General features: G+C 42.6%; 1 protein-coding gene across 1 annotated transcript in view; it reads left to right on the top strand.

Annotated features, from left to right (window-relative positions):
* The window catches only part of PFKM (phosphofructokinase, muscle), a 54,769-nt gene that overhangs the window by 296 nt on the left and 38,783 nt on the right, over positions 1-15,690 (top strand). The window contains exons 2-3 of the mRNA XM_063119184.1: positions 8,902-9,000; positions 15,616-15,689. Of these exons, the coding sequence (XP_062975254.1) occupies positions 8,910-9,000; positions 15,616-15,689 (165 nt within the window). The 5' untranslated portion in view covers positions 8,902-8,909. The remainder of the gene's footprint in view (positions 1-8,901; positions 9,001-15,615; position 15,690) is intronic.

Here is a 15,690-nt window from a genome sequence, read left to right as displayed (position 1 = left end):
TTAGCCTAATCTACCTGATAGTTCGAAAGGAGATCGAGAGAAAAATATTTTAATATACTCTAGGCTAGTTCAGGAAGAAATGTTAGAATAAATGGTCATATCTGCTTTAGTGGGATTATGGGGTTTTCAGTTAGATAAAAAATGCCACAGCCTGCCTTGTAATTAATGCTAAAGAAGGGAGGCTGTGTGGCAAGTTTTGGTAGTGTGCAAGATGAGCAGAGAAGGTAAGTTTTTTCTAATGGTGCAAGCAGAGTATCTCCTAGTTCCTTTGTAGTTATCTTACTGTGGCCTGGTTCAGACAACACACCATTTTGTGGTTAAGCAGCATGGTTTAGTGTGTTTTCTGAACCAGGCCTGTGTGTGTTTAAAGCACACACAAGGATCTCTGTTGCTGGCTTAACACAAATGTAGCTGTATGAGCTAATTAATAAGGGTGTAACACTAGGTTTATGGGATGAATTGGTACTTCTCAAGAAGAAGAAGAAGAAGACGAAATACGTGATGTGGTAATGGACGAGTTCATTTGGGATGATTTCCTGGACCAGAGTGCAAAACCGTCTCTTTCTAGAAGAACTCCATCATCAGGGTGAAGCGGTGATCAGTGCCACTCTTTGGAGGAGAGTATGGAAGGGTTAAATCCAATTTATATGAGTGGTATTTATATGAGTGTTGTAGTGGGTTATGCCAAAATTGCCAACAGAGACCAGGCCACACAGTTTTCTTTAAAAGGTTGTTATCCCCCCTGAGGTTCTGAGAGTCGCCCCACTTTCTCCATTCACACTGATCCATTATCTGTTTTTACTCAAAGATTGTATGGTCAGGTCCTTCTTCTTACTGTTCCTTCTATTGCAGGGGTTTGTGTCCTCCAGCTATTTTAGACTACAACTTCTCTAACCCTTTGCTCATGCTGGCTGGGGCTTATGGGAATTATAGTCCAAAACATCTGGAAGGTAACAGAATGACAGAAAAAAGGAAGATACCTTCGACATAGTCAGACCACTGGGTCCATCTAGCCCAGCACTGACAATTCTGATAGTATTTCTAACAGCGATGCAAGGGGAAGTCACAAGAATCGAACTTCGGATCCTATACACGCAAAGCATGTCAGCTGCTGCTCCCCTCCAAAGCAGAAAGGCCGTATGTCTATAGGGATGGTCCTGAAAAACCTGCCTTTCCTCACAAATGCATATTTTTCACTGAAGGGTTAGGAGGTAGGCAAAGGTGAATTGTACTAGGTAGAGAGTATTTGCTGTGGAACGGACATCGGAGCATTGCATAGGGTTTATTCCAGCCTTCTTCAACCTGATGCCCTCCAGATGTGTTGGACTGCAATACCCATCATTCCTACCCAGGATTCCTGGCACTAATACAGTTTTAAGTAGCGTTTATATGTTTGGTGTGTAATCCTGGGCAAGTTATGCAATATGTATCATACAGTGTATCTCATGCAGGGGTGACGCTGCTCTAGACAAACTGAACTTGACTAGTTTGGTGATGGGTTCATGAGAACAAGTGCTACTGAATAGGAATGCTGACTCGACATCAGTGGTTGTGCTATGCCTGTTGTCAAATGCACATTGATCCAGTCCAACTCCAGAGTTTAAAAGGATGAGCTATGGAACCACTAACTCAGCTTTCCCCAACCTGGTGCCCTCCAGATCTTTTGGACTACAGCTCCCAGAATTCCTGACTATTGTCCATGCTAGCCAGGGATGCTGGGAGTTGATGTCCAAAAGATCTGAAGGTTCCCAGGTTTGGGGAGGCTGCACTAACGTATAGTAAGCTGCTTTATACTTCCAGGCTGGAGTTGGTAAGATGATACTGAAACCAGCAATTGTGACAAAGATGAGCTGTATTTCCTGCATAAAAAGGTATATAAAATGGCCAAAGTTCACAAAACCAACAAGCCCACAAAATGTACTGGCATGTTTGTTGACAAATATCTGTGTTAATAATTTGCAGCATACTGGAGGGTGGGGAGAAAAAGCTTCCAGCTTATGAAACCTTGGTCACTTGTGAGGGAATCTTACTTGCCAGTGGCAGCCAGGTGAGTGGCTGTTTATAAGCCCTGCTGTAAAAATTATGCCAATAGTTATTTTTATTTACCTTCTGGTTTTCTGGGTAGTATCCAATATTAGTCTTATGTAGAGTAGACCTATTGAAATGAATGAGGCATATGTTGGTCATGGCTAGCATAAGCATCATCATTTCAATGGTTCTACTCTGCATAGGACTAACATAGGATGCTATCTTCTAAGTTTTATGAATATACAACCACATGCATATTTTTGTTAAAGAAGTATTAGTTGAAAACATTTAGCTCCATCTGCCGAGAGAAGTATTTTTCATGGTTTTAACACCACGGGTGACGCAGTGTTCTGTTCCGTTCCCCTCCATTTACAATGGAAGACATGCTTTTTTAATGTTCATCAAAAGGATGCGTATATTTTTCTCAGCCAGCTCCCAGAACCACGAGCAAGTATTGCAACTGAAGGATAGCCTGGTTAATATGCCTCTCAATGTCACGTTCTCTCCTTTAGTCAGTCAAGGCTCAGGGATGGGACTGAGCTTTTGGGGCAATGATGATAATGGTATAGGGAACCCAGGCTCAGAGAGGTGCAGCATTGGGACTTCTTTGTTAGCAGGTATTCTGATGCCATCTGCCACCATCACCCCGCCTTGTTTCCTCTGAGCTTAGCTGCAATCCTCACAGTAACTTGGGCAGGGTGGGAGGGGGGATGAATTTTCCCAGCAACAATATTTTGTTCCCTGTTGCAAAGTATTTGGGAGTGGCTTAATCTTGATTTGGCAATTAAGACCAAATAGCTTTATAATAGACCTAAATCAAAGATGAAAACTGCCGGAGCAAGTTTGTTGGTATGGATCGATACAACTGCCTAAGCTTTTGGATTCTCCCTGGGTTTGTGGCTATAGGGACGGTCATGATGAGTGCCTGTCCTTCCAAATTTGCTACTATCCCACTGACAATGACACTTCTGTGATTTCCCTGTATGTGGCTGCATCAGAGAGTCCCATTGCATCTTTGTTCTCTGTCTCAGGGTGATGGAACTGCCCATATATTGGCAGAGTGAAGGGCTGATCAGTGCAACGTGGGGCTTCTAGTGATATCAAATATTTTCAGCTTTAATTCTTCAAGGGGTGCTTCTTGTGACACATTTGTTTGCTCAGGGACATGGTTTTGAAATCAGTAGTCTAGATGCATATCCTAAAAAGTTCAGTGTAAGGAAGAGTTCTTCAGCAGGCAATCCAGAAGTTTGCTCTTTCTCTGCATCCAGAAGGTGGCAGCAGCATTTCGCATCTGTAATTCAGGGAAGGGCAGCTTTGCACTCAGCCAGTGACTTCATCCTCTTGAATACATAATTGGTTTCCACAAGTATATGCCTAGATTTTACACATTTCCTAGAACGTGGTGCTGACTTCCCTACCTTGGGGCCCTCTGGGTCTGTTGGACTACAACTCACATGCTTGCTGAGGATTACCCTGTACAGCACCATGTACATTAATGGTGCTATATAAATAAATAATAATAATGTGAGTTGTAGTCCAACACATCTGGAGGGCACCTGGTTGAAGAAGGTTGTGTGCAAAGTGGCAGAATTAAAGGTTAGGAGCAGGGTGCATGTGCTTTGTGCTGACAAATACCAAATTAACACTTGGAATATTTCCAATGATAGCAGTAGTAGTCAGCCCAATGGCGTACAATGTTGTCCTGCACATACCTCGGGTGCACAAGCAGTGGTCTGTGGTCTGCATATGCACGTCAAGGTCTTAACTATGGGCCCCATGTGGCTAGCCTTCTCTCTGTCCCTTCCCCCAGTGACCCTCGTATAGACCGCAGCTAGCAGGGAAGAAAGAGTGATTCTGTATAAGGTTTGCAGGGATATGTGTGCACACGTGTTATGTTTGTGCACACATGTGGTCCCCAAATCCTGAGCCGTTTGGCCCTTGGGGGCAAAAAGACTGTGCACCCCAATATACAGATTATTTATTTACAGTATTTATATACCATTCCTCATTCAAAATTTTGGAGTAGTGTACAAGATATAATAAAATAAAAACAACACACCATTAAAATAGATTTTTTTTAAAAAAAAGCTTTAAACCACACAATTCAGATTACATTTCAACCAGGAAAGAAGGGGCACTTTCTAGGTAGCATTGGAGGTATGAATACAGCCAAGTGTCATAATTCTGCAGTCCAGGAAGCCAGATTTCACATAAATATAACTTATGAACATGTCACACAAGTTTTACAAATATATGATCTCACAATATTCAATTAGAAACAAACTGTTGAACATCAGCAACTGGTCTGGTTCAGACAACACGCTAAACCATGCTGCTTAACCAAAAAATGGTTAATGAATGCATTGACCTTAATGCATTCCATTAACCATTTTGTGGTTAAGCAGCATGGTTTAGCGTGTTGTCCGAACCAGGCCATAGGTTTATTTGAAAGAATCTTCCTCACTTCTGTATTGGGCTAAGTATGTTCTATTTGCAAAATTCAGGAATGACAATGGAAACTAGCAAGGGTCACAATAGCTACTTGGGGAGCAAGGGGGCAGGCAGATAATGCCACAGAATGAAAAAATATCTTCACCACTTGGAACTCTGTTCCAGTTTGTTTTTAATTTCAGATCTTTTAGCAAGCTTGTCCTACAGCTCCCATGCTGGCTGGGGAATCCTGGAAAATGTAGGGCTTTGTCTAAACATGCATAGGATTGTGCCCTTAATGCTGCAACTATGAGAGCTAGAAACTTGCTCTACTGTAAAATTAAAACCTAAAAGTTAAGTGTGTCTATCAGATACACGGGAAGCCATTTTTTTGCCGTTGGTAAGCCAGTGTCCTTTGTAATAAAAATGTGAAGCAAATCCACTGGTGCTTCAGCTCTTTACATTGAGGATGGGATTGTATTTCCAAAAGTCATGTTTTCATCTACCTGGGGTATCTAATGGGGTGGCCTCTAGGTGTTTCAGACTTAAACTCTCATCAGCCCCCTGACAGTAAGGCCAATGTTCTGGGATGCTGGGAGTTGCCATCCAGAACATCTGGAGGGCAGTAGACTGGGCTAAAAGATCACAGTGAAATCTTGTGGCCCCAAAGCCTGGGAAACAGACAACAGTGATTCATCATGCACCTAGCGGTTGTGACCTGGAAAATAAGAATGAGATGTCTCGGTTTCCTAGCAATGTCTTGGTGAACATTCCATGACAAGTGGCCCCAGAGTTAGACAAGCAGCCAAGGTACCTGCTGCATTCATGGAGCCTGTCTCTGAGGGAAGCCTTCTTTTTTTGAACGACGACGCTGTGTCAGGAATGTGGGAAGCCCGATGGGCTGTGCTAGGTAATAGACTGAGCAAGGGGAGGGGGCAGACCTAGAAGTATTCTGAAGATAGAAGGGACAAAAGAAGGCCTATGGACTGCATCTATCCGGCCAATCCTGTCACCTCGTAAAAGAAGCTTCTGCACCTCTTTCTGTATAATACCTCAATTATTATTATTATTATTATTATTAATATATATAGCACCATCAGTGTACATGGTGCTGTACAGAGTAAAACAGTAAATAGCAAGACCCTGCCGCATAGGCTTACAATCTAATAAAATCATAGTAAAACAATGAGGGGAAGAGAATGCAAACAGGTACAGGGTAGGGTAAGCAGGCACAGGGTAGGGTAAAACTAACAGTAGAAAGTAACAGTAGAAGTCTGCACAACATCAAGTTTTAAAAGCTTTAGGAAAAAGAAAAGTTTTTAGTTGAGCTTTAAAAGCTGCGGTTGAACTTGTAGTTCTCAAATGTTCTGGAAGAGCGTTCCAGGCGTAAGGGGCAGCAGAAGAGAATGGACGAAGCCGAGCAAAGGAAGTAGAGACCCTTGGGCAGGCGAGAAACATGGCATCAGAGGAGCGAAGAGCACGAGCGGGGCAATAGTGTGAGATGAGAGAGGAGAGATAGGAAGGAGCTAGACCGTGAAAAGCTTTGAAGGTTAACAGGAGAATTGGATTCTGTAGTGGATTCTGTAGTGGATTCTGTAGTGAATTGGAAGCCAATGAAGAGATTTCAGAAGCAGAGTAATATGGTCGGAGCGGCGAGCCAAGAAGATGATCTTTGCGGCAGAGTGGTGAACAGAAACCAACGGACTGATGTGAGAAGAAGGAAGGCCAGAGAGAAGAAGGTTGCAGTAGTCCAACCGTGAAATAACCAGCGCATGAACAAGCGTTTTGGCAGAAGAGACAGACAAAAATGATCGAATCCTGGCAATATTATACAGGAAAAATCGACAAGATTTAGCTACGGCCTCAATATGAGGAATAAAGGAGAGCGAGGAGTCAAAGATAAAGCCAAGGCTACGAGCTTCCTTGACCGGAGTAAGCGTAACATCATTGACAGTAAGAGAGAATGAGAGATGAGGAGCCTGCAGTTGAGCCTGCAACTAGCCTGCAGATGAGTTGCTATGTATTGGCTGCATGCACGTATGCACCATGTACATTGATGGTGCTATATAAATAAATAATAATATAATAATAGTATGCAAAGTCAAATTTGTACTCATATGGCTTCTGTTCTTTGAATGTACAGGACAAAATGTTCCCTGGAAAGTTAAAATACCTACAAAGTACGCTATGTATATACTATAAAAATCAGGGATATGTGAGCTTCCTGTTCTCCAGGGTTGTAACATTAAAAAAAAAAAAGCTAATTAAAAAATCCAAATTCCACAACTGGGCAATATTTTTATTAGGACCACAAAAGATTGGACAAGCTTTCAGGTTTTCTAGAACCCTGGATTTGATTTCATTCAGAACCTGCCAGAACTATAAAGGAGCTGTCCAAGGTTCTGAACCCTATCCCCCACGTCTGCTCTAGAGGGTCAGGTGTCCGTCAGAGTAGATTTGGAGCGTGCACGGGAGAAGAAGAGAACAGGAAGTTCCTTTGCACGAGCAATTACCTACTCACATGACAGTGATGTAGCCCAATACTTCCGGCTCTTTTTTTGTGGAGGTGGAGGGGTATAGGAACATTTTATATAGCTTTTTGGTGGCATTGGCCCTTTCAACAAGCTCTTACAAAGCCAGGAGGTTTTTCCTCTTCTAGTCTGGCAAATTTAACGACACATTGAGGCTTTAATCCAAAGTTTCAAGTTTTCTTGGTTTTGATACCTCTAGGCCAGCCTGGTACAATGTGACTAGGACTGCAAGCTTTAATCAGGAAGTGAATAAACTAAAGCTTTAATTGATTAACATTGGTGAGGGCAAATTTTAATTGGCAGGGCTGAGAATTAAAGGCATACTATTTATTTATTTCAAGGGGGAAACACACTGAACTTCCTTTAAAAATAATAATCTCAAGCTGTTCATAAGATAAAAACATGATACGATACCATATAAAACCAATCAATATAACAGAGAATAAAACAATGAAATCTCATTAAAGTATCCAGGGCTAGCTGACAATGCTAGTAGTTAGGAAATGCCCAGGCAAGCAATTTTAAGTTGTCAGTGGAAGCACTTCACATTAGGTAGGGGCCTGCGGAATCCTTTTTGTGAACCGCCCAGAGAGCTTCGGCTATTGGGCGGTATAAAAATGTAATAAATAAATAAATAAAAATAAATAAATCCTTCCACATTGTGGGCACCGCAATAGAAAAGGTCCTCCTCTGCCTCACGGCCAAACAAACATTAATATACCCTGTGATATGTTGAGCAATACCTCTCACTCAGAGTGTAGAGACCATAGCGGTCTATAGGGGAAAAGGCCATGTCTCAGATAACCGTACATATTTGTCTATGTGCTGAGAGTTTCAGGGACGAGTGGAGCATGGGAGTTGTGCACAAGCCATTTCCGCTTTTAATTAACAACTCAGGAATCTTGGGTTGTTTCATAATGTGTGAAGGTAACCCAACAAGTTATGAGCGAGTAATACTTGAGGGTGGGGAAGCTGTATTTCCTTTGGGTTTAGATCAGGGCTGAGCAACATGCAGATCTTCAGGTATTGTTGGATTGCAACTTTCGTCATCCACCACTATTGACTCTGCTGGTTAGGGCTGATGGGAATTGAAGTCCAACAACATCTGGAAGGCCAACCATTGCCCACCCCTGGTTTAGATTTATTGCAATAAGTATCTTCACTCACACAGAGGAGTGTCTTTTAATGTGGCGCTGCCATCTGCACATTTTATCAATATTTGCATTAAAAATAATGTAACAAGTTCAATTCCCATGGCTAATTCATAGGGGCCACTCTGGGCATCAAAGAATAATGTCTTTTACAAATTAATGGATCAATTCACTATACACTGCAGCCCTAATTAAGAATTATTTAATTGGCTGAGTCAGAATTATTTAATTGCAATTGAATAGTGCAATCCTTTAAATGTCAGCTCAGGTATAAGTCCCATTGAGTTCATTGCACCTTAATTGCAGGTAAGGAATGGGTTTGGGATTGCAGCCTCTGCCTCCTTTCAAAATCCTACTTCCACTCTCTGCAGACCTGGGAGCCACCAAGCAGATGCAGCCCCTTGCTGCAGTAGTTGCATCTGAGGCCTAAGGAGAAAGTGTTTAATCACAGCACAAAGGGATGACTGCTCAGCTACTGACCTGAATTCTCTATCGCTCGTTGGTACTCATGACAGCTGGCCATGTGCCCTTTAAGATTAGGTGTGGCTGACGCTGCATCGAAGATCATTTACAGTGTGACATTTTCCCTTGTTGTGTATGGGAGGGTAGGCGGGGTGTTGACTTTGAAAGGCAACGGCAGAGGGCTACAAGGAACACTCCGGATCTTGCCGGCCTTGCGGAGGGGAGACCAGGAGGCACGTAAGATCAAGGGTCTTTTCTCCATCAGCCTCGTTAAGAAATTCTTCTTGTTGACTTTCCAGCCCTGAGAATGTCGCAAACAACGATAAAACATGAGCACAGTGACACGATGGGGATCGGCAAAGCCATTGCTGTGTTGACGTCCGGAGGAGATGCCCAAGGTAAGTTGACTTGATTGCTGTTCTAAGGGTTTTTGTGGTTTGGCCTGTGTCCTTTTGTGGCCTGAAACGCTAATGGCAAAAGCAGTAGAGACCTTGGTCTCAATGGGTGTCTCCATCCGGGCTTTAGTTGTCCAGTTGCTTCCCTGCCCCCGCCCCCCATAGGTTCATTAAAATGGCTTAAGCTGACCGGGTCTCTGTTGGAAAGTGCAATTGGTGGATGTGCTACATAGCAGGTACGTCCAAAGTGTCTAACTGAAGTTCAACAACAACAACAATAATAACAAAGACCAAACGACCAGGCAGAGAAAAAAGAAAAATGGGCACAAAAAGCACTACATGGGAAGCACTGCAAAATAACACAGAACTCACAAATAAACCAAGAACAATTGTACGAATGGCTTAGGAAGGATGAGCTATTTCCTGAAACAAGGATTCCTAATAGCTATAAAGGATCTAGTTATAGCGACCAAGAACTACCAAAAATACATCATAAAAGATAACAAGAAACAATAGAACATGTAACAGGAGGATGTAAAATTCTATCAGGAATGGACTATACAGAAAAACGCAATACAGCTGCGAAAATAATTCACCAATGACTGCCCATCAAATTCAAATTCATCAAACAACCTACACCATACATACTCACCCAAAACAATCTTGGAAAATGCAGATCATAAAATATACTGGGACAGAGCAATTCATGTGGACAACACAATAATCTGCAACTGATCAGACATAACAGTTAAAGACAAAAAAAGAAAAACAACTTACCTCATCAACATAGCAATATCTAATGACAAAAATATTGTAGAAAAGGAAGAGGAAAAGAGATAAAAATATACACTACTGGCTATGGAAGTTAAAAAAAAACACTATGGCAACAGGAAAAGGTCACAATTATTCCATTAGTCACATCAGTCACTGGCATCACATCAAAAAAGAATACATCAAACCTTCAGAAACTACCAAAATACATCCACATCAACATCCAGAAAGCAATCATACTTAAAACATGCTCCATGGTCAGAAAATTCCTGAATCAGTGAACGACAGCGTGATTTGGCAAAGCCCATCATGTCCATCTAGAAAAACTGCCACAAGCGAAAAAAGATGATGATGATAATGATAATGACGATGATGAATACAGATAGCCCATTCTCTCCCTTTCAGTCCTCCTCTGACTCTGAAATTCTTTTCTGATTCTATTCCTTTTCTCAGCAGAGAATGCTTCTTCTCCATCATGCCTTTGTGATTTTCTGTGATGCAACTTCCCTGGCCAGTGTTGGAGACTGAATGCTGGGCTCGCCAGCCTTTCCCAACTTGGTGCCCTCCAGAGGTCTCGTACAACAACCTGCATAATCCCCAGACACCTCCTTGCATCTCCTTATTTATTTTGAAAATTTAACTATGAGACTGGCATGCTGCAAAGCGAAGTGCTGGCCTCCAGCATCATCTTTTATTTCCATGAATGTCTCTGGGCTCCATGTAGCACCCAGAGGTGTTCTTAGAAAAGAAAAAAAGGGTATGTGTGTGGAGAGGGGGAGTCTCATCAGTTTGCCTTCTGAGAAATGGGTTCTGGAGCAGAAGATTGTGGTTTCAGAAAAGTGCTTTGGGAGTTTGGAGCTGAACCCCCACCTCTGCCTTTTATTTATGTTACTTTTCTTTTCATCTCACCAGTTTGCTTTCTGGGCCGTGATTGTTTTGTAACTGGCCACACCCACCATGGCAGCCATTTTGTGAATGCCACCCATAGCACTCTCAAAATTCCAAATGGTGCCCACTGGTACAAAAAGGTTAAGGATCCCATAACTTTATAATTGAAAGCTACAACTCATTTGAAGAAAAGACTGTCCTTAAGATTTTCTTTTTCATTCCCTATTATAGCAATACACTAGAAAGAAAATCACCTCCAAAAATGTGTGCTATTAAGTTATAATCCTACCAATTATAAGTTGTCCTTGGCTGTTAAAATTAGACTCTGCTAATTAATCAACTGAAACCTTAGTTGATTGATCTACCAGTTGAACTGACTTGAATTCATAGCCACACTCACTGCCAGCATGCAGCCTCTGACAGGTTACCCCCCAAGACAGAAAATAAGTTCCCCACACAAGTAGAGCAGTGTAGTTAAATTAGGTAGGTGTTGTTAATTATGTGGGGGGAGCTCTCTTTCCATCTGTGCAGTCAAAGTTGAGTTGGTCTGCTTTTTATTGTCTGTATTGGGACTGGGCTTCCTGTTTCCCTTCCAGAAACCCTCAGGAGTGAAAAGGAACCCCTAGAGATGAGTACAAGACCTTTCTTTTATTCCTTCAGATTTTGGAGAGCCAAGGGAATGAGATTCACTTGAGACTAGTTTGACTTAATTCTATAAGACTGATACAAAGCAGAGGGCATTTTGCGTCCTCAACTTTCCTATAGCAAAAGTTTTTCAAAGCAGCAGCAATAGCTACCATGTTCATGGCTTCTCCTTGCAGCAATTACAGGACTGCAGAAAGTTTTCTGGCTACGCAGTGTGGTTGGATTATGTCCCTTCCCCAGTGCGGTATATTTTAGAGCCAGCAAGCACAGTGACCTGGCAGGGGTTACCACAGGCACTTATTTTAAATGTCAGCATTTCAAAAATAACATGTGTGACTCATGTGACTCTAGGGATAAGAGACACAGGAGACTTGTGAGTCTGGGTGCATACTGACTTAGAGCAATGAGAAACTACAGCTATTCCAAAGAGCCTGCTAAGAAAGCGGTGTCTAAGAAGTAGCAGCATGGGCAGGCTTAAGAGATCATAAGGCTGCTGCCGTTATAGAGGCCCCATACTGCACATTTACCTTGTATGTTACAAGTCCTCATTAAGGATTTGGCATGGGCTGTAACAATAGTGAGCCTTTATATCTAGTCTTCAAAACATTTAATGTATCTCTCTTGGCATGAGAGCAGCTAAAAGCCAGGTTAGATGTGATCGGCCTAATGCAGTTTTGGAATGTGGTGTATATCGAATTCTCCCTGGAGGAGCTAGTCCGGAGAGTCCAGTGGGTGGTTGTCTGGCCGTATGTTTGGAGTGAAACAGGCATGAAATTGGCAAGCATCTAGCTTTCAAAAAGTGACATGGGCAATAAAATTAAGATGAAACAATTCTTTGAAATGGGTGTCATGGCTCTTTTCATCATTTTTGTTTCTTTAAAGACACCCCTTTTCTTTTTAAGAACATCAGTGCTTCTGGACTTTAATGGACTTTTACTCTTTCGAGGTTTTATAAAAGCAAATTTGAGATGGTACTTCTTCTCCTCCTCCTCACCTGAACCAGATTTTGTCCATAACATCTGAATGTTTCTGCGAGGGGTCACAGACAGAGATAGTCCACACTGCTTGCAAAGGAATAAAAATTAAAGCTAAGGGAAGCCATGTAAATTAAAATCCCACCCCCACCCTCATCTAAGCTTCTGCCCCAACCTGTGAGGAGATTGTCTTGTCTGTCTTGTTTCAGTCCTGCTTTTTGTTATTGCTGTTGTTAATCTGACAAACCCTCCTTTTCCTCAGTGAATCCAGAAATCCTGGCTCACTCTTCATGGTTTCATTCCTCAGGGCTGAATGGAATGTACTTGGGCAGTGATTAGGCAGAAAGTAGATCTCCAGATGTTTTGGACTCATCCCCCAACGTTTCTGACCATTGGCCATGCTGGCAGGGGCTTCTGGGAGTTGAAGTCCAAAACATCTGGACATCGACTTTCTGTCCTAGTGCCAGGTGATATGTCATAGAATAGAAAGGATTTCTGACTCCTCGTTGTTTAATAATGGCAGCAACAAGCGACTCTCTGCCCCCGAATCATACTGCTGAAATGAAAAATGCTCGGAATAACCAGGAGATGATTCTTGTGTGGAGGGACTGTGAGCTCCATTCAGTTCTGGTACTGGGAAGGGGCTCAAGATTCTTTAATTCTATGTCTTTTACATACCTTCCTCTCCTGGCCACTTGATTTCCAAGATTTGCTCCCTCAGTTCCAACCCTCATGGGGCTAAAATAAGAAAGAACAACTCCTCCATCGGTGCCAAGTTTTTTTCTTCCTCTTTTTGAATTTAGGAAAACCAGCAGCTGTTAAGTCTCCCCTCCCTACACATAGCGGTCCTAATCTAGATAAGGGTATTAGACAGGCTAAGCTGCATGTTACATATTTAACTTATCATGTAGTATAGCTTTTAGTCAAAGTTTAGGGGGTTTTGTAAGAGGCAAGCCTCATGCTGATGTCTGATTCGGAAGGTGTGTCTTCTTCCATGTTCTGGCTGCTTCATTTCATAAATAATAAAGCATATAGCCTGAGTCTATGCATGTTTGTTGAGAAGTACATCTCCCACTGAGTTACCTATGCCCTGGCATTGGGTATATTATGGGAAATAAAGGCAAACAAACCACTCATTGGGCCTGTTCAGACAACACGCGAAGACATGGTTAGGCTGCTAACCCTTTTGCAGCAAATGGTTAAACATATAACCATGTTTAAACCTTGGTTATATGGCCACCAGGGTTAGGAATAGTTCACACAACACCCTAAGTCATGGTTCATATGATGCACTAAGCCATCCTGTTTAGCTCAAAATGCTTAAGCACTATGGCTTAGCGTGTTGTTTGAACAGGGGCATTGAGTTCTACAGCCCATGGTTTATACAATGGTTGGGTCTGTTAGGTGCCTTTCACTCTTGCTGGAGCAACTCTTTTTTGCCTTTGCCTGACAAAATGTCCTTTGCTCCCATGACCTCTTTCTGCTTCTCACTCCTTTCTGCACTTCCATTATCATGCCTTCTTGGGATGAATCTGATTCTGAACCATGTGATCAGATCATCAGTTTCCCCTGCTACATTGCTGATTTTGCTTGCTTTCACTTTTGCCCTGGAGATGCGATCCCATCAATGAACCCCAACAGTTCAGTTTCAGGCTGCATTCCTGGAAGGCCTCCAGGCCGCCCTCCTTTTGTATCAGAAGCACCTGTGTGTAAATGGAACCAAGCAACATTTGAGCCTTACCAGATGATTTAGCACTTCCTCCATTCATTATATGTTATTTAAAATTCACGGCTTGTGAGATCTTATTTTTTAATGTTATGAAATTGGGGAAGGACTACCACTACCCCTTACAATGGAGACAGCAGAGAGAGAGAGAGAGTGAGGAAAAGCAAGAAGTGCACATCAATGTGGGCTTCAGTTCTGCACACTGGTTACTTTTCCATGTTCAGAGAAACCATTGCCAGGCAAATAAGGCAGAGCACTATAGAAATATGGAGGTAGAGTGACACCTCTGCTCTCATCCCACCTAGTACTCCTGCTCTGCAAATGGTAGCTTCCAACTGGGAAGCCAGAGTTTAGGGTGGTGTGTCACTCTAGGCCAAAGATGCAGAAACTCTGGCTCCTGGGCCTAATCCAATTCTGAAGGTTTCACATCTGGTCTGTGGAGCTTTCTTGGGTTCTTCCATGGAGTGGGGTTTAGCCTGCAAGGCCCATTCCCTGGAAGAATCCCTGTGATTGAGAGGTGGAACAGTGCACAGGGGATTCTCCACCGTTATCTGCAATTTCAAGTTGGAAATAACAGTGTGGATGTGAGAGGCCTAGTGGCCAATGCTGAGGGGAGGAGCCACTCGTCTCAGTGCTGTCCGTCCTTTTGCAAACCAGGGACGTGGCCAGAGAAAGGCACTCCATGGCCTAATCTACACAAGCAGGATATTGCACTATGAAAATGGTATGGGCCCCAACAGTTGACAGTGCACGTCAATACTGCTATAAAGCAGTAGTGTGGCTCCTGCCTTTTATATACCACTTTCATAGTGCAATATCCTGCTTGGTGTAGATTAGGTCCATGTGTCTCTTTCAGTATGGAGGAAGACAAAATGGAAGGGCGTGGGATGGTGTTGTCATTGAATGTGGCCATATCCACTCACGCCAGTCTGCAGTGGAGCTGCTAGGTGGCAACCCAAAAATGGTTCAGCACCCCTCATATTCCTATGTGGGACAGTCCATTTATGTTGCAATGAAAGGACGGGGACGGGATATTACGGAAATGGATGATACGTGTTTATGGTGTTTATGCATAAGATCAGTTTTTCACATAAATACTCACTCCATGCCACCTTCCAAAACCTACTATATTGAACGTCCAGCGTTGGTTTTGATGGTGTACAAGGCTCCTTCCAACTCTGTGATTCTATGCATTAAGCCACCAAGGAGTCTGGTCAATCTACCAATGACTAGATGAACATGGGGGCTTCCAGACAGGCAATCAAAAGTCATTATAGAGCTATTCCATCTTTCTACTTATTAATAGATTTATTTATTTTTTTGTGGTAAGAAAAAAGATGGAAGGAAAGGTAGAAAAATTTGGGAGGGTTACAAATGGGAGATGATGACATCTGAACATCTCCCCAAAATCCTGTGTTTGAGGCAAGGTGAATGCACAACAGAAGCCTCATCTGGAAACACTCCATGTCTCCATCAAAGTACAGCAAGGTGAAGCCCACTAGAAATTCCTTTGCTTACGACTCCAAAGAGGTAAGTTATTGTTGCTAATACGCCATCTTTCACTTTTGATTGTGGGCATCTGTGTGACCTTTCGTCTTCCTTTGCTCTGAACAGGCATGAACGCTGCTGTCCGGGCAGTAGTCCGAGTGGGGATATATACTGGTGCCAAAGTATTCTTTGTTCATGAGG

This window comes from Elgaria multicarinata, chromosome 3 (assembly GCF_023053635.1).
Source record: "Elgaria multicarinata webbii isolate HBS135686 ecotype San Diego chromosome 3, rElgMul1.1.pri, whole genome shotgun sequence".
NCBI lineage: Eukaryota > Metazoa > Chordata > Lepidosauria > Squamata > Anguidae > Elgaria > Elgaria multicarinata.
Note: the sequence above shows the minus strand (reverse complement) of the source record. Positions and strands in the feature narration are given on the sequence as shown.